Here is a 24,011-nt window from a genome sequence, read left to right as displayed (position 1 = left end):
CACACACACACATATATTCACACACACACACACACACACACACACACACACACACACACACACACACAGTCAAATGCACCACATAGCCAGGTAACCCAGAGCTGGCCACACACCATTGCCAGGCTCACAATGCCAACCCAAGCCACCCCTCTCCCCTCAGTCACTGCTAGATATGAATGCTGTGAGTGAGTTGTGAAAGTGAAGGGGATGGAGAGACTCCTCCAGGAGGCTGAACTGCGAGGGATACCGCAACGCAACGTCAGCTGCATTAGGGGGGGAAAGCCTTTTGGTCATGGTGGTTTGTGGGTCATCTGCTTGCTTGTGCTCATGGTGTAGGATTTGTATGCAGTTTTGTTTTTGTACACCGTTTATAATAAACACCCCTTTCTAAAACCAAACCATCTTGGGCCATTTTGGAGTGTAATTAAATGTGTTGGTGTGGCAGTGGTTGACATGACTGATGTTAACGGTCAATAGGCTTGTTTGTGAATAGGATCAAGGGCAGAGACACTATTGTATAAATCCTCCTTCGATATATTATGATGTTCACTAACTTGATTCACAGGGCATGACTGAATGCCCTTTTGTACTGAAGCTTTCTGTAGCTCAAGACTGCCCTCTGGTGGACATCCTATATCTTGAAACAAAACAAATTATAAGCCCTCTCTTTGGAGTTGCATTGTGTTTTTGACAATGTCAAAAGAATTGTTATTCATTATTTAGTGAGTTAACCACAGGCTATGGAGTTGACTAATTTAAAGTAACACTATGTAGGAATTCTCCTTTATGTCAATCTTTAACATACCGAATCCCCCATTAGCACTAAGGGCACCCAATTTGTCTAAAACCAACAAAAATGCTCTCAAGTTGTAGCAATTCTGAGACCAGTAGCAAATTACATTTGACCTTGTAGACATATTATTTAGTCTCATCAGATATATACTGACATGTATATGCAAGTGGTTGCATATAAAAGAACATCTTAATAGTAAAGAGGGAAAAGTTCCAACCATTAGATCCTAGACCATTACCATACGAGGGCCGTAAGGGCTTCAACCCCCCCCCCCCCAATCCCATGGTTTCAGGTCTGATCCCATCCCATTCTCCCACTCCCAATTCTAGTCATCCTTCACTGTCCTATCTGAATGAAGGCAAAAAGCCCAAAAGTATACTTAAGTAATTAATCATTACTAATAGTGATGCATTTATGTATTTTAAAATGGATGGTAGCGAAATATACTGGAGAGATATGTACTGAAGCTGTCAGAGAAATGTCACTTGCCTGCCCCCTAGTGGTAGTGGTGACTCCTTTCGGTTCATGCACTATACATGCATTTGAGTTTATGTCCACCAGGTGACGCTAAAGTCCCTCTAATTCCCTCATATCTTTATCCATTTCACAAAAGATATGTGCATGTACAGGAAAGTGGGTCTTCGAAAGCATAACAAGATGGATGTGAGAATTAACAGGTCCAGTTGTTTTTCTACTAAAACCATGAAGGGCATTTGTGAACATAGCATGTTTCTCATTCAACTCTTTGTTATGTGCAAAGATCCTGAACATTTAATTTTTTGCTTTTGAATGCTTTCGCAACATAAATTCTTAGTCATGACATGACTGCGTGGGGGACAACACTCATGGACTCCAGCCAGAGTCAATCTAACGCACAGAGAACTCGGAAAACACAATAGGTCGCCACTGTGACCCTGGTCTGAGGCAGTGTGTCTCTCTGACTTGTTCCAGCAGTGAGAGAACAGTGAGAGAGGGGTGTGTGTAATTTACAAAAGCAAAAACAACATGAACATCATTTATGAGTGAACTTCTCTCAGGCAAAAAGATGCACTACTTCAGCGGCCCCAAAATGGTCCATTCCTTATGGCCACATCATACATAAACACACATTTCCAACGCTAAACGTTCAAATGAAATAAAAATCACAATCAGAATGGAATTGATTATGTATTTATAATAGAAAATGTTTTTATTGTGTTATATGGTAGAAAATGCAATATATACAATAGAACTTCCAATATTTTTCATTTTCATACAAAATATCTGACATTTCTTCCAGCAATCAAACAATAATTTCTGCATTTACTTAATGTTCATTGTATAAAAAAATCAGCACACAGTAAAATAATCTACATCTCATCCTCCACATACAGCATAGCCAGTGCAACTAGTATAACAATATGAACAGTATAGAAACAGGATATAGAGGCACAATATAGCAAAAAGTGAGATGATCTCAATGTGTCACTAATTTAAGGCACCATGAGGGTGAACTGCCAATGGTCTGCACGCCGCTGCTACGTTGTAATACAATACTCTCATCATACAAGATACTGTCACTGGACAGGTTGGGCGCACACACACACACACACACACACACACACACACACACACACACACACACACACACTTGACTCTTCCGTGTTACCACACAAACAAGCTGGCTGACAGTAGATGCCCTGAGGCCTGGACATGTCCTCGCTCAGAGAGTTGTTTGGAGCTTGTTGATGTTCCTCTGGTGCATGCTGTGATGACGTACAAGCTCATCAGAGCGCGCAAACTTCTTCTGACAGCTAGACCAGCGACAGGTAAAGGGCTTCTCACCTGAGACAGAGCGGAGAGGACACTTCATGATTCAGCACTTTTGACAAAAAAGAAACTTAGGCTTTGGGCAGTTGAAAGAATTACTGATGATATATGCTATACGAAAATGACGCTGTGAAAATGTGCTATGAATGTGTAAAAGAGGTAAATGTGAATAATAAAAGTATACGCACTTGTTTTACCTGTATGAGTCCGAGTGTGGGTCTTTAGGTGATCTGAGCGGGAAAACTTTCTCTGACATGTCTCACACTGAAAGGGCTTCACTCCTACATAGTAAGAGGGGAGGAGAGAGACACTTAGGAGGAACATGGGAACAGAGCTAACAGCGCACCCTGCTGGACAGACCACAGCAGCTCTAGCTGAGAGTAGTGAGAGGAGCCCAGTGGTGAGGAGATGGACAGCAGAGACAGACAGAGTTGGCAGAATGGGGACAGAGACAACCACACAAGATCAGTCCAGCTGAGGGAGAGGAACTTACCTGTGTGTCTGCGCTGGTGTCTCTTGAGCTGGTCAGATCTAGAGAACCTGCGTCCACAGTCTGTAAAATCACACCAGTACGGCTTTTCTCCTGGGGAGGGACAGGGGGATCACAAATATTCATTCAGGCCAAGTGAAGTATCTCAAGTATTCATAACTGTTGTGTAAGTGCAACACTTATGAAAGGCTGCCATGACTGAAGATAACAGAAACTCTCTTATAGCATTTAAAAATGATTTGGTAAATATTTGAACAAAATCGGATTAATGAACAGGCATCATAATTCCTGCTTTTCCCAAAACTCCCTGCACTTACTGTAAAGCATTAGCATTCTTGTATGATGTCATGACTTGACTTGACTTTTTCATAAGAGACATAATAGATAAGTCTCAAGGACCAAGTTCCCCAGTTCATAAGGCCTGAGCATGTTGCACAAGCCTCTGAGTAATCAGGTGATTTCTGAGATGTGCCTACAAAGTGAGTGACCTCAGTCGAACCTCTAAGATCTCTCACACACACACACACACACACACACACACACTGTGGTCGAGCCTCTATGACAGCTCAGCCTCCCATTGACCCTCGACCGCAGTGTGAACTGTTTGTGTGTGTGTGTGTGTGTGTGTGTGTGTGTGTGTGTGTGTGACTGAGGGACTGTGAATCACATTTCCCAACGTCAACTGTCGATGCACCAGTACAGACAACACAGACACATTTCCAAGAACTTGGTCCAGTACAAGGTTTACCAAAAGGAAATCTGGCATCTGCTACTTTTGTGAGTCCCCATGGAATGGTGAGCAGAGGCAAGAGCTAGCAGCTACGCATAAGCCAAATATTCCTGCAAGAATTAGCATTAGCATTCTCCTGTGAGAGTAGTTCCTACCTGTGTGCTTTCTCCCATGCATCTGGAGATGTGAGAGTTTGAAGTATCTCTTGTTGCAGCCTGGATGGTTACACATAAACGGTCTTTTCTCGTTGCTCTCTGGTGGCTTTACTATAGAGGGGGTGATGCCTGGAACCCGACAAACATCCTAAAGAGAAGACATTACCACATTTGACATTTTACTAAATATCTACCTGTAGCACTAGGAATTTAACACATCCCCTGTGTACATCTGAAATGACAAAATAGTGTATGGTCCACATTGTGGGGTTTTTTTGTTCATAAAAAGGATCCAAGCAACCATTTCTACAACTTATACTAGCACCCTCTGTCTACCTGACATTTAACGTGCCAAGCCAGCCACCACAGCAGAGGAGAGACGAGAGGAGGAACTTGAGTAAATATCCCACGCAAGGCCCCTGGAGAATCTCTCCTTTCGAAGTCACTGACGGACATTCATTAAGCCCTGATGATTTATCTGCATGGGCTCGGACCGTGCATGGAAACTCAATCTTTATTGCTAATGGACTCAGTGAGAGGTGATTACTCTGCCCCCCCCCCCCTCTCTGACATAACCCTTTTTAAAAACACCTCCACTGTTCTGGCCGCGCTCATGTTTTATTAAATGGCGTCGTTGAGTCCAATGTGGCAGGCGTTTGTTATTCTGCTCTTTGGAGAGAGAGAGAATGAGGTGAGTGTGGAAAAGGCTGTTGAACCAAGAGGGCTATCGAGACTCTTCCATGCATGATCTGAGCGAATCGTGTGTGTGAGTGTGAGTGTGTGTGTTACTGTTTTGGCCATACCATATGTCCCGTGCGTCTCCCAGCCTTAGACCAACACTTGGCAAGGCTGGTATGGAGCAGGGGAGTGAGAGTTAATGACCTTCAGGTGCACCATATGTCTCCATCCGTAAGGTTGTGTGTGTTTCTGTGTTTCTGTGCCTTTATGGATGCACACAGGAGTGTGTGTGTGTGTGTGTGTGTGTGTGTGTGTGTGTGTGTGTGTGTGTGTGTGTGTGTGTGTGTGTGTGCATGTCCTTGTATTTGAGTATACAGTATGTGGTGGACGAGGTAGGAGGGTGTCGACAAGAACCTGGATCCCTCTGAAGACGCTGTGTCTGTGTGTGTGTCTGTGTGTGTGTGTGTGTGTGTGTGTGTGTGTGTGTGTGTGTGTGTCTGTGTGTGTGTGTGTGTGTGTGTGTGTGTGTGTGTCTGTGTGTGTGTGTGTGTGTGTGTGTGTGTGTGTGTGTGTGTGTGTGTCTGTGTGTGTGTTTACCTATGTATGTCCTTGTATCTGAGTATAGAGTACGTGGTTAGGGAGGCAGGAGGGTGTCGACATAAACCTGGATCCCTCTGAAGACACTGTGTGTGTGTGTGTGTGTGTGTGTGTGTGTGTGTGTGTGTGTGTGTGTGTGTGTGTGTGTGTGTGTGTGTGTGTGTGTGTGTGTGTGTGTGTGTGTGTGTGTGTGTGTACAAACCTGGATCCCTCTGAAGACGCCGTGTGTGTGGATGTGATACTGGGCGCTGCAGCTGTACACCATGGGGGCAGTGGAGGCGGCAGGCTCGGCCTCGTATCCTGGGCCTTGGCTACGCCATAACACAGATGGAGGAGAGACAGGAGGCACAAGAGTCAGTCTCACAGGTGCTCATGTTTACTCCTCTCACATTGGACAGAGCTAGCAGACCTGCTTTCAATTAGTGTCAAAGAGCACAGCACACAAAGCATCTAAGTGACTGCAGCATGGCAACATCTTATCTCCGTGGCGTAAAAAATGCAGAGTGGTTTCAATTCAGTCACTTTTTACCTAACTCATAGGATTGACTAGCACTTCTATAATACCCTCACAAATTATAAGCATTTATTAGAGTTTTATGATTCACAACATTGATGTTGCTGTGAATTATAGTATAAAACAGTGCCATTAATTAAAATCCATGCACAGATCTTAATTCTCTCTGTCTGGAGGTTTCTGGCGTTGAACGGGGAGAATAAATTACGACCGGAGAGAAGAAGTTCAGGGTCAGAGATGTTACGAGCTTGGAGGTTGCACCTGATGAACGATTGCCACACCATAAAGCTCCCTTTGTCCTGGTTAGCACACACCAGTCATCAAGCAGTTCATCCATTCATTCATTTAAGAGATAAACACCTCAGTGGTTATGGCAACTGGGAGCGAGAGGGGTTGGGAACCATGGCGATTATCTCGACAGCGAGCATAAATATTCTGGCATGCATCCCCTTCCACCCCACACCACCCCCCCCCAACATCCCCCTCCCAAGGCCTCCACGTACCCCACTATCTATCCCCCACCACTGCATACCACCCCCCCGCCCCCAGCACAACACCGCAGCCTGGGTCAGAAGCCACATCTGGGGCAAGCAGTCCAGGCACCGACAGAGAAAAGACCCAAACTCTTGTTAAACTGTAGATAAGTTGACTAATCATCTCTGTTTTATGTTTTGTTCCATGCATTCTGGGTACATGTATCACTATTTGTGTGTGTGTGTGTGTGTGTGTGTGTGTGTGTGTGTGTGGGAGGGGTGACTGTCTTTGTGCGTGTGAGTCTGCGTGGGTGTCCAAAGCAGCTCTTTGAAAGGGGATTCTGGACAGTGTTTGTCCTGCGAGTCCACTGACTTGAGGGTAACTGGACCTGATCCTTCTTTGTGTGATCTGTTTCCTCCATTGCCCTGGACAGACAACCCCCCCCCCCCACACACACACCTCTTTCCGCCATTATGTCTTTGAATGCGGTCAAGGCCAACAGACTGTTTCAGAAATACATCACAGGAAACCCCCCCACCCCCCTCACCTAAGGCAAACAGAGTGTGACCACTTAAAAGAACACTCGGGAGAGCAGAGACCTTTGCAGTGGGACAGAAATATATATAAGCACATCAAGTTTAATGTGCTGGACATTTCTCCATGAGTACTTGCTGAAATCAACTCCAGAGTGATAAACTTGGGAAGAAGGCCAAGATAGGTTCTGTCTCTGCCCGTCACCCACCACGGCCACATCAGCACAAAAATGCAGTGGGCAGCGATGTCACTCTGTGACTATTCTACGTTCAGCGCGTCATACGTGACGACAACCAAGGCGTTTTTGGGTGGATTCTGGAAAAGCTAAAGGGAAGTTTGAGAAATGTTGCTTTACAGCTTACTAAATATAGTGTGCCAGTAACAGGCAGTGTTGTAACACCAGTACCAGTCTGTCTGGTATGAGCAATTCATTTTTTTTATTATTTAAACCGACCCTTTTATTCAAGGCAACTTGCTGCACAGGTAATATATACTTTGTAACAGTATATGAGATTTCTGACTCAGCATAACCTTGACCTTGGCACCATTTATCCTGGTTGATTTGCAGCACATGATGCAGAAGAGACAATTGGCTTATGTATATACACAGTGTTCAAATACCCACCTCTTGATGTTGGATGTCAACGCATTCATTGGACTCCAGGTGACACAATCAAGCTGTGAGGCCATCTGGTATAAATTATCACTGTCAGGGTCAAACAAACAAATAATATGAAACAGAGTTCATACCAAGTTGAATGTTTGCATTGTTGGCATGGCATTTGTACTGTATTACACAAAGTACTAACCATAGTAAATGACTGCATGAGTTTTACTTCACTATTATATCAAGGCTTGCTTTGTGTATTCTCTATTTATTGGCCTCTCCTAAATTACTTCATCCTTGTTTCTACACACAAAGGAATTCAGAGTATGAAGTGCTAAACACATATCACAAAAGCCAGACAATATCTTTGGGCTGTCCATTATCGGAGTGGCAGATGCTTACACTAACTCATAGCCCTGGAGTCACCTCAGACAGCCGAGCATCAGCACAGCCCTGCCATGTCACAATAAGTTAGGAGCGCTCCGTGCCCGGCAGCCCAGCGCCTGGTACCGTGTGGTGGAGGCATGATGTCAGCCCTGCTGGGCCGTGTCAACAGGAGGGGAAATTTTGGATGGAGACAGTTTGTTCTCAAGAGGGGGATGGAGGGGTGGGGTTGGGGGGTAGTGATTATGAGCGCAAGACAACTCCTTATTAATTCTAAACTTACTCGAAGTCTTCTGAGAGCCATCTGTTAAATACTCAAAAATGTCCAAAAAATGACAGCATAATGTTTGTAAAGCACACGCAGGAAGCGGCAATTCCAGGGGATTAAGAAAAAGTTTTTAAATCACCCTAGTTTTGCAATTAAGTCTCTATGCTGTCAGAGGGCCATACTGAGAATGATCATAACTTATGAAAGACTCCATTTAATTTAGCACCTCACCCCTGGGCCAAGACATATTTATCTTACAGGGCAGTCTTTCCCAGCCAGAGAGATGATGACCATTTAGACGCTGGGTAAACTATGTTCCAGTTTTGATATTTAAGCCTCCTCTCAGCAGTTGTTTTCATTCATTCACCTCCACCCGACGCTGCTGGTACCAGGCCGTAACTGCGGGATGGGACGATGTGATTTGAGAGTTCCCATCGACTGCCTGCTGCCAAGGCGTTTCAGTTAAGATGAGGTGGAGGGCTTCTGCCGAGCTGGGCTGGCCTATCTGCTCTTATCAACGCCAGTTCCGTTATTTTGGGTTCTCTGTGTCCCCCTCTCTCAACAACAAAGTGGGAACAGTATTTATGGAATGTAAGCTCATTTGCAGAAAAGTCAGGATGGAGAAAGGCCTTGTTATTGTTTTTATATCATACCATGCTGTTCTCGTCTCTCCCAACTCTCTTGGACTAACCTCTCCTCTATTCTCCTCTTTTCCTCCCTCTCTTCACCTCATCTCACACTCTTCCCTCTCACTCTTTTTTATCACAGTCTTCCTCTCTCTCTCTTCTCCTCCTCCTGGGTTTCCAGGCGGCCTCTGCGTTTCTCTAGGGAAAGCCCGGCCGAGATGAGGAATTCTGGAGGAAGCGGGCAGTACATCACTGTGAGTTTATTTTGGCCTGCTGAGGGCTGCTGTTCGGTTCTTAACCTATGAGCAGACAGCCCAGCGCACTGCTGGCTTAGCGGGGATTTACACCGGCCATCCAGTCCAGAGCGGACCCATCAGTGCACTGCCGCTGCACTCAGGAGTCACTGATGGATGCGACGGAGAGGCTGGGGGAGCCATGGAGAAGAGCCACTGTCTGCCAGACAGGGATGTGCTGTCCTGTCCCAGTAGAAATACTAAGCAAAATCAAAGTCTATGTTCAGCCAGGTCAGCTTCCTGAGATAACAATAGCAACTGAAGTGAATTCAAGCAGCAATATGTCTGCTCATTTCAGTTGAAGGTGTAAAAATCTCTTATTACAGTATAACTAGATTTCAATGATCAAAAAACTATACTGTTATAGTGAAACAGGAAATGTCAGGATTTAACTATTCGTGCCAGATCTCCAACATGCATTCCACTTTGTTAAAGTTTTTGAAGGAAAAAATAATTTCCTCCCTAACTGTAGTCACTTCCTCTTTTTGTTATCCGTTGAATATCCCCCCATTCATACGTAGCCAGACATTCGGGCCGTTTGAGGTTTGGCATATGCTGAACAGAAACACCCATGTGCTGCTCAAGGTCAAAGGTCACTGTCTGATACAGTGCAGCTAAGGGGACATCCTGTGTTGGTGGTGACCACCTCATCCCCATCCCCAGCTTCTGCAGTACACATACAGTAGAATACCATAGCATATAGCATCACTTAGAGAGATAGTCAGATAGATAGACATATAACTTGGTTGAAGCAGCTACTCTGTCGTCAGCAAATGTTGTTTGTTGTTTGTTTGTTTGTTTGTTGTGTGTATACAGACATGGTTGTGCACTGTTAACTGTACCTGTTGTATGTGTTTCTTAAGAGAAGAGCAGGACTTCCTCCACAGGTGTCGGTGGTTGTGTGGCAGCCATACATAGGTGGTGGGGCCGAGTACTGAGGCTCTCCTGGAGGATCAAACAAAACTGGTTAGAATTACACACACTGAAATAGAGGTCATCAGTCAGCCTCTTTCTGCTATGTTGAGTAACTGAACTGATGTTGGTGATATTCATGTAATAAACCATGACCCTCTGTGACGGCTTATCTCATTCAGAATGTCATGATAACAAAGACAATAAAATATTACAGTGAGTGACCTTATTCAGGCCAGCTCAGTAAATTCTCCACTCCTGGATGGCCCAATGTGGTCACAGGAGTGTGTGATGTTTAGCAGTGTTTACATGTGAAACAGGCCATTTTACAACAGCACAAACAGAGGGCCCTAGAAGAGCACGAAGCACAGAGTGCAACCTCTTGCTTTAGTTAAGTTATCACAACAGCAGGGTCTCCACCAGTGCCATAAAACCTGTCCCTCTTCCCTCTGATTCAAAACACCAGTGAAGGCTCCCTCCATCGCTCTCAGCGGTTCATGTGGGGAACTTGGCCCCCGGTGGCTCATAACATTCCAAACAGACTCTCGCTACGCCGCTTCCTCAAATGAACATTTCCACAAAATTTACACCAGCTAAGTGACCAGTGCGAGTCACCCATGGCTTTGTGTAGGGAGACCTGCCATCATTTACTGTCTTGATTTGAAAACCTAACCTCGGTGTGACTTCACAGCAAATGGCTCAAGTATCTTGGGGAAGTTAATGGACGTTTAACTCCACAGTGATAAATTGTGTGCACCCTCCCACACACTTGCAGATGTGCAATACCCTTCGAGAAAGTGTACACACACAGCTCCACACGCACACACAAACACACACACACACATGCATGCATGTATGTATGTATACAAATCACAACAAGCTAAGGATATTGTATAAGGAGAGAGGGATCTGATTAGAGAGAAGACAGAGAGAGAGAGAGAGAGAGAGAGAGAGAGAGAATGAAAGATACTTTATGATGTTATGTCCATACCCATGGTTGTCGGTGGTGATATGGAGTCTTCATGTTTGAATGTGTGGCTGGGCGGCTGTGGGGAGAGATGAGGTCGAGTCTGGCCATACGCTGGTACACCATCCAGGGCCATGGTGCTGTATCCTGGGTCAGAAGGAGGAAAGGGTAGCTATGCTTATTTCCAATAGTGCTGAGACTCTCTTCATCTGAATCCCTAATTCCCTGGTTGGATCACTGAATCCATCTCCCAGAAATGCGTTATTTACTGCTCACGGTGCATGGTGGAGACAGTGGAAAGTTGGCATCCAGTTTGCTTCCACAGAACAATAATTTTAGATGTAAATTTAGAGAAATCTCCAAATAATATGCTTGTCAGGTCTAAGGTTTGCCCCTGTCTCAAAAAGGGAATGGATCTCAAAACTTCTGTAGACATGACACGCACCATATAAGATATTCAGTTAACTGTCCAAAATTGTAATTTGCTGTTACAGTTTAGTTTATGATCTCTCACAATAATTCTCCATCACAGCAGCCAATTCCGAATGAAGGTGAGAAGAGAATAATCTCAGGGGAAGCACTGACTTGGCTTCTGTGACCCCTGGGATTAGTGGTACTGGAAGAGCAGAGTTTTCAGCCCTGTCTGTGTCTCTGGGCCTGGCACGTCATTGCTATACCCTGACTCAGCACAGCTGGCCATTAGGACTTCACCCTTGTTTCCTCTACTTGGCCCTCCATAGCCATTTTCTTGAGGATCTTTAATCAAGTACAAAACGGTCAAGTTTTGTTTGTTTATCCATACTGACCTCTCATCATATCCCCCCTTCAATACATCCTCAGGAGACTGAGGAAGAATTATGATAATCCCATAAAGCATGATAAAAGCAGCTTTAACATGGGTAAATGGAAATGGCTAAGTAATCTTAAGCAAATAGTAGGTTGTAAGTCACTGATTTTGTCATGTCCAGGAAATTAAAACCAAAATAACTCTAAAAATAACTATTGCTTAGTTGTTTAAATCATTGTGTGGCTATGAAAGTAACTGACCCAAATCAAGAACTGTCAAATAAACAACGTAGGAGAGGAACATTCAGGAAAAGTAAATAAGTATAAAAATATAATTACCATACATTTTTTCTTCGTACAGAGCCTTACAATTGTTTTTATCAATAGTAAATGCATGATGAAAACATATTATGCACTCTAACACTCCAAATACAAATATTTCATTTCTGTAAGAGGTCATTACAGTGTGAAGACTGCAGCAGTAGCATTTCCTGACTTGGCCTAACAGAAATTAACTGCATCAAAAGACATGTTTTGCACAGCTTCTTGTTATCCAGTCAAACAGTACACACATCACTAAGTATTTACACACCGTCCATTAAAACATGACATTTGTTTAATGTTTCTTTTCTTGGTAAAAGCCATGGATAGTATAAAAACTAATCTATAATAATGTCTAATGTCAATGTGTATTTTTGTAGTTAAAAGACATATGATGATGATTTGGGAATATTTAAATAATTTATTCAATTGTGGCTCATTCAATATTGGTCAGCATGTAGGGGATAGTAAATTAGAATAATAAATACATTTTAAAGAGTTGAACAGAATTTCACAGCAATATCTTCTCATCATTCTCCTTCAGTGAGGGTACATGCTGTGAACCACAAATACGCTGACAAGTATTAAAAACTTAATGTGAGACTTGAATCAATTAATGTTACTGCAAGCACATGAAATAAAGCCATAAAAGCCCACTTTATACACACATAATAATTTCTCCTTCATTTGTTGAGCATGATTGTCCGCAAAGGAAGACTCGGCCATGGGTAACACAGAGTTATTCTGGTGTTTTGGACAGTGAGGAAGAGTAGGTGATGGGTCGCTGAGACTTACCCTGGTTTTTAGGGGCTGCTGGGCTCTCCATACAGCCTGGCAGGTAGGACCCACTGGGAAACATCCTCGCCTGGCTGCCGGGGGTGTCCGTGAATGCCCCGTGCCTGTAGCCTCCCGGGCCTGTCAGCTGCCCAGAGAAGTGCACGGTAAACGCTCCCAGGCCACAGTGGGGGTCCTCGTGGAGGTCTGTGGGCCCCCAGCCGGGCTCCTGTTTGATGAGGGAGTGGGTGGGCAGGGAGCCATAGGGCGAGCTGGGGTGGAAGTCCAGCATGGGGCTCCACTGGGGAGTGCCAGCGACGGGCAGCGAGCAACCACCACCCCCACCTGGCAGGGTGGGCACCGCGGGCAACAAGGCAGCCAGGTCTCGGAGGTCTGACCCCATCAGCCCACTAGATTCTGTCAGCATTGATAAACAGTCGTCTGTCTTCTCCAAAAACACACACACACAGACAGGACACGCAGTCCTGAAAATGGCGCTTTCCAAAAAATTTGAGGAACGTTCTACACAATGGCCTCAGAAGAAGGAATATGTGGCCAAACAACGCTAAACAGAGGAGAGAGAGACTCTTTTAACCAAAATTGCGTAAAAAAAAATCTAAATTTTGTTTAAGTCCTGTCTCCCTTGTCTTCCATAAAAAGCGCGTCTTCGCCACCTGAGGTCTGATAAAAGAACGCAGCGCACACTAGAGTCACAAGGGAGTGGCGAGCCCCACAGAACCGAGCGGACGATGGGCAGGAGTGGGAGTGCAGTGGCTGTCCTTTCCTACTGAGTGTGGATCTGCAGGAGGCTCCCCTGAAGTGTCTAATACAGCCCCAACAGCCAAGCTTGGAGGAGGAGGAGTCTGCAGCGACTGTGGAGAAATGATGAGTCCTTTAGTTTTACTTATGGGCTTAAGCAACACCGGCTGACCTCACAAGTAATGTCAACAGACTGGCTGAATCCCTTTAAGTGGGTGTGTATTACACGAGGCCACGGGTCAACAGTACATCTTCACACACAAACGCTGATGACAGGGATCATGATAGAACAGATCTTATTTGATTAAATAATATCACAGATCATTTGAGTTTGTAAAATAGTTTGCATAAATATATAATATTTCATGAGGAGCACTAAACATGATTATCATGATGACCAAGTCAAATATCCTAATAATAATTAACTGACTGTAGACGTTATTTTGAGTTGTTATAATGAGCCTCTTATCAATAGAGCTGGTCAGAGATTGATTGTTGCTTGTTCATATATTTGATATATCTGATATACCACAGATCTCATTTGTCAAGCCCCTGCCACTGACAAATGTATCTCAACTGTGAGACTTATTATTTTTTCATTAGTCTGTAAAGCAAATGATGACATTAACATGTGCTGGAACTAACAAACCAACAAAACTGCCTCGGTTTCATGGAACACAACCAGTTCCGACATTTTCTTTATTAAGCCAAAGGTATCCCATGGCTGATGCAACACTCCCCTGTTCTCCTCAGGGAAAGCCCTGTCATAGATTTGGAAGCTTCGCCACAAGTTCTCAGGAAAATCTGGAACATTTGAAACCCTAATGAGTAGCGGGAGTACTTGTCTCTGCCATTTAAAATACCACTAAAAAAGAACACAAATCAGCAATCGATTGGTTATATTGTAGTGAAACTGGGCACTTACAATAAAAACAAACACTGTTGTATGCCCTTGAAACTTTCTCCTCTTATGATCCATCATTTTTCCTGCTGTATCATCAACATTTCTGCTGTTGTCAGGCCTCTTGATGTGACAGACGATACATACAATATACCAACAACCACCGTTCAGATCATGTTGGTGAACTGAACTCTTGAACTGACATAGCATCTTTGACCTCATCAGAAAGCTTCAGTTACCAGAACAGTACAGTCATTCCAACAGATTTGGTCATAGACACATGTTCCCATATGGTATGCAGAGGTGAAATGTGAATGTAATCATGTATCTATTTCTCTCTTGACTCAGTCACAAGGCATTGGCATGCAGGACTACGTAAACAGTGATCCAGGCTGGTTATAGCTTATTTCATTTTCCTCCCAGAAAATGGTCATGTTGTGCTTGTTTGAAATTGGCCACTATAGTGAGTAGAGATGACAGCTATTTAACTATGCTTTGCACTACCGAAATGAGTCCACTTGATCCTCTACATACGTGGTCTGTGATCTGCTGGATTCAGTTAAGGAGGCTCTATCTCAATTTGTGCTGAGCTCAAGCTTCAGGGGTGAAACAGCAACTAGGGGGATCCCAGGAGCTGGGATGTTTCCCCTCAAATGCCCCTGTGAGATTTCTGAATGGGCTCTCCTCCTCGCCACATCTGGAATTACAGTCAGTAGCTCTGCAGAAAGGGAAAAGACACATCACATTTACTGACAAGAACTGTTGGATATATAATTTAGGAGTGGTCAGAAATTGTGATCAAACCATCTATGTCATTCAATGTAATATTTAGTCCAGACCCTCTACTAGTACTCACAATTACAGATGCTGTGCATGAGACATGGAAATGCATGAATTCCTACATATGATTTGCAGTAGTTACTCTTATCAATTTCATAGAATTTCATAATACGGTATGATTTTTTCCGCATTGTTTAGTATTCATCATCATGGGTTCTTGACTTTGAATTCATTAGTTTGAGGACTAGTTATGGAAAGTTTATGTGTGTTATATTACGTACTATAATGATTTGATTGCTTCATAGAAATATCTGTATATATCAAATAATTAACCAACAGACATGTTTCTAAAGTAGTTTTTTTTTTTAAATAATTATCATTTTAATTATGATTCTGATTAAAATCTCTGGAAACAACATGAATCACTATTAGTTCTGTGAGAATCAGAATTGTGTGAGGATCCTTACAATCCTGTTTTCATTCTTAAACTGATATTAGAGGGTTTATCCCTCAGGATCACAGACATCCAAATAATTGCTCCGAGTCCAGCAGTCTTAGGTCATATTTATGTCAACATTATTCAGTTCTATAACTGCTTTTCCCCCTAAAGACATATAGGCCACACATCAGTGGTTCCAGTGTGAGGAGACAAGAGAACTGTTTCGGACTCCATGATAGTGAGAACTGATGGGACGGCTGTCCATTCCATTCCCCTTATCAGTTTCCACTCTCTGATGACCGAACACATGATTTAAAGCAACAACGTTGTTACAGAAGGAAGAGGAGAAAAGGGCAATGCTACTTATCCATGGCAGACGCTCCAAGAGTTATTCAAAGGTTCTTTCACAGATGCTGAAGATATTGTTTCAATTTGTTTTAAACTTTTTTAGAGTTTAAGCGTTAAAAGATATGTAACATCATATCAATCATGATAAAATGGCCAAGAAGGCAGGCTGATAACGCATATGCAATGGAGTGTGAAAATAAACCAGTTAAGCTTCATCAGCAGCACAGGATTTGTGGTCATCTTAGTCATACATTATCAGCTACAGACTAATCTAAGTTGCATGCAATGCACAACAAGACTCATGTGAAAAGCCAAGTCATTCAGGCACTGGAATGTTTATCTACATCCGTTTTTGCTCTTCCTAAGCAGAAATACACAACTTGCCCTAGCTGGTGATTACTGACAAAACACTATCTCCTTTTCCCAAACATGAAAGTGAACAGGGCAATGAGGAGACAGAGGGTTTCTAAAGACACCAGTGTGTGTCCTATACATCACCATACTGCAAATGTAAACATCAGTGCTATTAAACAATTGCTGATACACATTCTATCCAACACAGTACTTCACCAAAACATATTTTCTTTGCAAATGATACAAATATAGGAGATAGCACTCAGAACTGTTTGGCTGCACTTCAGAAGATGTAGATAGCATTTCTGTCAAACAGCCAGCCCATGGTGTCTTCTTTCACTTTGCCTTTCTATATGTCCTTGAGCTGCATGTGGGAGAATTTGTACTGGTTGGAAAACGGGCAATTCCGGTAAAAGCATGAATGTGAATGATAACACATCTAAGTATGTTATGGTGGTGAGCGACTGTGCCTGACAGTCCTGGAAAAGCTAATTTTTTTGTGAGCCGTAATGTTGTGTTCCCTTCAGAGGCGAGATTTATGCCCTGCTTGTCGAGACGACGCTTGAGTCTCACCATCTATTCATGGCAGCTTGTGGATCTGGCCCCGGTTCATCGGACAAAAGGTTCTTATCTTCTCATAATCGCTGGTTCTGAACACTGTTAGAAGCAGATGAAAGGACTCATGGAGCACAAACACAAATCAGAGCCCCAGCCACTTATCTCCTGACAGTGAGGGTCTTGAGAACATCTTGTGTCTTTATAATGTGAGGCACAAATCTATCCAAAGGAAGCATGAATGTGAGAGACCTCTCATCGTTGAAACAAAACATGCTTGGATGTGGACAGTTGAGTTGAAAATAAATGAACGTGTTCTCCAACATCAAGGCCGTGAGAGTGGTGATGTGCAATTTGTGGCTGTGTTTCTGGAATCCTGTTGTGGTTTTCCCCCACTCCAACTCCCTTTGCTCACATTGGCCATCGTATGTCTATGCACAGCAGGTGCTGGTGAGTCACTCCACAGAGAGGCGAGGCGATCAGCACATTTACCAGAAAAGTGCTCAGCATCTTCACTCTGCCACACCCAGGCATCAGAGGCATACCATACACTTACACACTTTATACACCATACCCTTTTATATAGATACAGATATATCCTTTATACACTATAACCTTTTATATAGACACAGATATATCCTTTATACAATATACCCTTTTATATAGACACAGATATATCCTTTATACAATATACCCTTTTATATAGACACAGATATATCCTTTATACAATATTGTAAGATGTATCCACTATACTATAGCCTACATTATATATTTTTGTACAACTCTGCTTGTCCAACATATTGACTTATATTCCAACATATTGCATGTTTTGTGATGTTATCATATTGTATGTTTTGTTATATTTTGAAATATGCATTATTTCCGCCTATCTCCACCACATCAGTATTGAGAGGTTATAACTGATGCAAATGAGGTGAATTGGTGAGGGGAATTTGTAGTGACATATGCCTCATGCGTTTTCATTAGTTCATTGATTAGTGGCAATAAATGGTGACAGATATTTGAATAAAAAGAGATTAAAAAAAACTCGGATAGGATATAGTTAGTACTCCAACAATGTTAGTACTCTAACAATGTCACTTGTAAAGATGTACGTATGTTTGTTCTTAACACTATGCTTAAACACCCCGAGTCGAGCTATAATATTGCACTTGTGAAGGTGCAGGTGAGGTGAATTCTGAATCAGGTTTAGTGAGCTAAACACATTTCACAGTGTGTTAAAATAACCATGTGCATGACCACATTATTCAAGTCAGAACACACCCTAGACTCATTTATTCTTAGGCTCTTTTTCACTCTCAAACACACACACACACACACACACACACACACACATCTCTCTTATATTCATTTTTTTCTGAGCTCATGAGTCATGTAGGGACAAAACTTAACAGAATATACAGAAACTGAGATCATCAAGAGTAATAATAATAATAATAAAAGAAAAAATATAAAAGATTAAATAAACTAGATGTACCGCATAGTGGTACAAAATATGACCGCCGCTCAGTCCTGTAAATCCTCTCCGCAAAAATAAATCACACTTGTCAATTTGTCTGCATCTCCTACTCCATGTGTGGGTCTATGCGTGTGGATGTATGTGTGTGTGCATGCGTGTGTGTGTGTATGCGTGCATCATGCATGTGTGTGTGCGTGTGTGTGTGTGTGTGTGTGTGTGTTTGAAAGTGAAGAAGAGCATACCCATGAGAATGAATGAGTCTAGGGTGTGTTATGACTTAAAATGCTGAATCTAGACTGAAATGATGTGGTTATGCATCCTCATCATCCTCTACCAGCAACCCTTCTCTCAACACCACCATCTACAGGCCAATGGGTGTACAGTCATTAAATGCACACACAAATTAATTTATTTTATGCCCCCCATGGTTGAAATTCCACGAAACTGGCATACCCTCAGATGTCAGGTTAAGTTGTTTAGTGGCTCACAGGGACCAAACAAAGTTTCTGGAAAAGTCTAGTGGGCTACATGCATACCAAGTTTCATGTGCCCCGGTGTTTCGTGTCCTGGGAATCGTTGACCAAAGATTCAGGAAGTTGATGGGGGGAAAAAGCTACGCTAGCAACAGTCATAATAAGCAATAAAATAAAAGTTCTAGAAAAAGGCAGAGAATGAAGGAATGGCACCCCTTGTGCACTGTAAAAAATAATAAGTAATGGTTACTTGAAAAAAGGGTGGAAACTCGTTGCCTTAAATAAGTTAAGTAAACAAAACTTTTCTCTTCCAAGTTATGTTTACTTGATGTCTACAAGTAATGCTTACTTAGAAGAAGTTATCCTTACTTAAGACTTTAAAGTTCTGGTTACTTACTTCCAACTAGTAAAGTTTACTTCATGCCCTCGAGTAAAGCTTACTTAAAAACAAAGTTGTATTTACTACTGTTAAATGAGTTACCCTTACTTTGAGTTGTAAAGGGTACTTTATGTTGGATAGTAAAGTTTACTTGCAGAATGTACACAAATAGTTGGCACTATTAGATTAGATAACTTTATTGTCATTTTGCAGAGTACAAGTACAAAGACAACAAAATGCAGTTTGCGTCTAACTAGAAGTGAAAAAAAAGCAGAAAAATGCAATGTGATATACAAAGACAGACAGGATAAGAAATATGCGGTGTAAACAGTAGTATACAGTTGGTTTACACAAGGTGGTTTAGAGTAATATAAATTAGGTATAAATATGTGCAGTGTATTAGCAGAATAAATATGGATATTCGGTATGAACCATATAGACATATATGTACAGTATACAGCTATGTGCTGTGTGGTAACAGTACTGTAGTACAGAAACAGTAACATTATAACAGTAGTAAAAATATGTGTATGTGCAGGATGAATAGTATGAAGAGCAGTAGAAAATGCCATGTATAAGTGTAATTACAGTATGTACATTTGTAAATAAATAGAACACTATGGGTGGGATAGAATAGTGCAATTGTCTGCGGGGGTGGGTGTCCCCCGTCAAGGTTTCCATGGTCATGGTGGACACCTCAACAGGCACAGGCAAGGAGGCATCGGGCGGGGGCTTAGTTGGTTGGTTGTCACCGGGATGCAGAGCTAGAGTTCAGTAGGGTGACAGCCGCAGGGAAGAAGCTTCCTCTGAACCTGCTGGTTCGGGTGCAGAGAGACCTGTAACGCCTCCCAGAGGGGAGTGGGGTGAACAGTCTGTGGTTGAGGTGAGAACAGTCTTTGATGATGCTGCGCGCCTTACGCAAGCATCACTTGCCCTGGATGGCCTTGATGGAGGGGAGTGAGGAACCGGTGATGCGTTGGCCAGTTTTCACCACCCTCTGCAATTTTTTTCGGTCGTATTCTGGTGTAACCTTCATGTTTCAATCTGTAGTGTTTGAGCAACTGACCTCTGACTTCACATTCAAACAAGCACAACTTACATGTCCAGTTCATTGCTCTGCATTTTCAGCTTTCCAACTGCAGAAAGAAAAAGAGGGCAAAATGATTATCAATATGCATCTATTGGCCATGTTTAACTAAAACAGCTGATTAAGTTTATCACATTAAATGTTCATTTAAATTATTTCTCCAGAGACCTAATTAATACTGTTAAGCTAAAAATATTATGATTTGGCAACTGAATTTTCTCTATTGCTTCAGGCCTAGTACATTTATCACAATAGAATTTAAAATGTCAATCATAGGTTGGAATTATATGACGCCATTTTGCACCTCAATAACGGCACATTCGTTTAAATTCCACACACTGCAACCTAAGTCCTCTTGCTAAATCACAACGAAAGATTTTAGATAAAAGACCATGGCTTTCTCAGTCAGTAAGGTTATGAGTCCAATTATCCTAATTGTTTTATCAATACAGTAGGAATATCGACGTAAACCATACACAGTTTAATCTTTACACGTTTTGAATCAACTTAGCATGCTAGCAAGCGTTTCATGAGAAACGTTAGAACTAAACGTCATTAAGAGCTCATGAAGACAACTGCTATTGGCAAATTTATACAGCCTAGTTCTAGACCCCAGGCGCCACCACTTCATCATAACTTCGATAACAAAAAATATCAAAGGGCTTGAATACCTAGAATATTTGTTTTCTGCTCTGCATGGTCTGAGGCAATGTTAACTCGCATAGCTGCTATCAGTTAGCTGCAAACTGTTAGCAGCTAGCGCATATATCGGCCACTTAGCAAGTTGAACTTAACATTACCCCAGCTGTTAATGAAACCGAATGTACAGTTTTGCACAAATGCTGTTAGTTCAACCTATACTGTAAACATTTGACACATTAATACATACTGTAAACTTACCGGACAGAGAAAGTCACTGGTGAAGCTGTGTTACACTCCCATCCCAAAAGTCAGCCACACCGTAACACTGCCGACCGTTGGCTGTGGAATCCAGAATGCTCCCTCTGCTGACTGTGCGCGTGTGCACTGCGTGAGTTCAGTTTACTCAGGTCTGAGTTGTGAAGCTTACTCGTGTATCTCAAGTTTTAGACCCCATTGATGCAAGTTCGGCACATTACTAATGTTACTCTAGTAAGAACACTAGTTCAGCCTATAGTAAGTAAAGTATACTTGTGTTACTGCAGTAAGATGTAATGTTATTTTTTACAGTGTGTCTGACTTCATGTGTGGCAGCTTGAGTTCACAGTCAATTGTAGTTTGTGAGGTGATAGTCATTTTAACGGTTTGGCATGGCTTGTATACTTCCATGAACAAAACATGGCTCAAAAGACCATGCAATGAGTGCTTCTGTTAACTTTCAAGACTCTCCGCTAATGGGAAGGTCATTCATCATCCCTGAACATGGTTGTTCCCCTCTGAATGGAAGGATTCCTGGGCACTATGCGTTTTCGTCCCTCTGGTTAATTTAAAACTGAGGGCACATACCTCTGTGGGAAAATTTACAGCTATGGTATCTCACATGCCTACATCCTAACAGTGATGGATGACTTGGCTCATTAATGTCCTAAATATGCTATTGAGTTTTGGACCACAGGTCTTCTGTTGTGTTTCAGGATTTTACTTGAACCAAGCTGTAATCCAATTGTTTTTCTGACTAAATAAATAAATTAGAAAGCTCTTTAATGTCAAATTAAATGTACTGTATGTACAATCTGTTTTAGGATTATATGACAATTTATAGACAGTTTACTTAATGTTTTGCTGTACCAGCAAAATAGTGTCAATTGTCTTCATGAACCTGTCATTTGCTAAAGGGTCAATAAACCAGTAAACATTTGTTTAGACATCAAAGGGGGCTTGAGCTCCTGCTCTTCTCCTTCCAGGAGAGAAAGTGCCCTTTTTCTGAAGTGATTTAAAAAATGACTATACATATTCCTGTTTATTGATTTAACTAAAAACCTAAATATGAAGTCAGGAGATTAGACTTGTTGCGTTCTGGCCCCAGCAGTGGCGCGACTGGCTGGGGCACCTGCACCGTACGCCGGCGACCCGGGTTCGATTCCCGCCCCGTGGTCCTTTCTGGATCCCACCCCGACTCTCTCTCCCACTCACTTCCTGTCAATCTCCACTGTCCTATCTAATTAAAGGCATAAAAAGCCCAAAAAATATACTTAAAAAAAAAGACTTGTTGCGTTCAGTGCCCTCTCTACCTCCCTCCGTCCACGTCTCTTGGCGCAACGCTGAGCACACGCAGTCATAGCTAGGCGTCATGTCAGGCATACAGGCAGCCCCTCTCAGTGCTCAGCCTACAAAAAAGCTATCAACTTTGCCCATATAAGGAGATCCGGTATCTTGTGTTTTTTCCTATGGGAAAATAACATGGGGATTTTAAATTATCACACCTGATAAACTCTCATGGGGACGAAGAAATCAGAAATGCAGACGTTTTGCTCTATACACTTTTGCCCTCTGCCTTCTAGTGGATACTGTGACCTTCGGTAGTCTATGTTAAGACGGCAACCTTTGATTTTTGCTACCCCAGAGCTAACTTGCAATGCAACTTGCCATAGCTGCTTAGCTTCAATTAAAGAAGCCCTATGCAACAATTTTAGCAAAAATTACCTTAATTATGCAGGTTGAGAGTCGTTCTGATGGTTCTACAACACTTTCTGGGTTGTTTGGTGGGTGCTTCGTCTCCCTCTATCGCTTCTCCGCAGAAAAAACGAATATGCAACTTTCTGAACCCGGACCGGATAAATCCGGATATGACTCAGCAGAAGTATCCAATCGCGCCTCAAAATGTAGTCAGATTGTAGTTTCTAAGAAGACTGCAAAACGGACGCCGACTTGGCTTTGTTGCTGTTGAAATTGTAAGTAGCCTACCCTTGGGTGAACTTCGTTTTTGTAATGTGGTTTGATAGTCTCTTGAACAATGTGTTTGCTCGACCACTTTATTGTGAGCCCTGTATGTGTTTAGCTTGGTTTTTTGATGGCTAGCTTGCTAGCTAGTGGGGGTTTAGCGTAGCAGTCACTTGCTACCGAAGCTGCAGGGGGAGCTATGTCGTGAAAAATGCAAGCCCAAATCAGGCAAAAACCCAGAAACAGCGAAGGAATAACCAGACCTGCATAGGGCTTTTAACGGTTGTGGCTAGATGGGATACAGCTAACAACGGAAGTCACGTAACAGATAGTGAAATCTCCAGTGAAATCTCCATAGAAATAAACAGTATCAGGACAGGAAGTAACCTAACCCTAATCCTAACCCTAACCCTTAGCTGTATCCCTTCTAGACACCACCGCTTTTAACACACGTATCTCCTTAGATGGTCAAAGATGGTTCCTTTTTGTAGGCGAACAGAGGTCTACTGTGGTGTTTCTTGGTTTGTGTGGATGTGAGTGGTGATGAACGGGTAACTAAAGTAGGCTACCTACAGCTTACTTATATCCTGGGAAATACCCATATGACCTTTCGGCAAATTTGGAATTTGCTCTGCAGGTCCGTCTGGCCAAGAGGCCATTGAAGCCCGTTTCCAATGTCCCTAAAACAGGGGCATGCAAATACAATCGCTAATCCGGTGTTTCAGTTTAGCTGGTGAGCATGTTAACTGGTGATATTTGCATAAAATCAGTGAATATTCAACAAGACCCTGCCTACTTCTTAAAGGAACACGCCACCCAATGTCAGTAGTAATATATGTTCTTACCTTAACTTTCACGAGTTGAGTCATACCTCTCCCGTGTTGG

General features: G+C 42.6%; 1 protein-coding gene across 1 annotated transcript; it reads right to left on the bottom strand.

Annotated features, from left to right (window-relative positions):
* Positions 1-2,400: 2,400 nt before the first annotated feature.
* wt1b (WT1 transcription factor b) lies at positions 2,401-13,301 on the bottom strand. Its single transcript, XM_076288239.1, has 9 exons — positions 12,734-13,301; positions 10,856-10,978; positions 9,795-9,897; positions 7,400-7,480; positions 5,455-5,563; positions 3,978-4,125; positions 3,096-3,185; positions 2,791-2,883; positions 2,401-2,617 (listed from the first exon to the last, which is right to left on the bottom strand). The coding sequence occupies exons 1-9, from the start codon at positions 13,137-13,139 to the stop codon at positions 2,496-2,498; spliced, it is 1,275 nt and encodes a 424-aa protein (XP_076144354.1). The 5' UTR covers positions 13,140-13,301; the 3' UTR covers positions 2,401-2,495.
* Positions 13,302-24,011: the final 10,710 nt, after the last annotated feature.

Source organism: Alosa pseudoharengus, unplaced genomic scaffold (assembly GCF_046254945.1).
Source record: "Alosa pseudoharengus isolate Yale_2024_CS ecotype anadromous, Long Island Sound unplaced genomic scaffold, YU_APseudo_1.1 YU_APseudo_1.1_scf_16, whole genome shotgun sequence".
NCBI classification, from domain to species: Eukaryota; Metazoa; Chordata; class Actinopteri; order Clupeiformes; family Clupeidae; genus Alosa; species Alosa pseudoharengus.
This window is presented reverse-complemented; position numbering and strand designations above follow the sequence as displayed.

Coding starts and splice junctions, on each gene's coding strand:
- wt1b (XM_076288239.1), bottom strand. CDS start 13,139: ATGCTGACAGAATCTAGTGGGCTGATGGGGTCAGACCTCCGAGACCTG. Junction 4,126..5,454: donor GCGTCTTCAGAGGGATCCAG/GTTTGTACACAC, acceptor TCTTCTCTTTAG/GATGTTTGTCGGGTTCCAGG. Junction 3,186..3,977: donor GCATGGGAGAAAGCACACAG/GTAGGAACTACT, acceptor GTCCCTCCCCAG/GAGAAAAGCCGTACTGGTGT.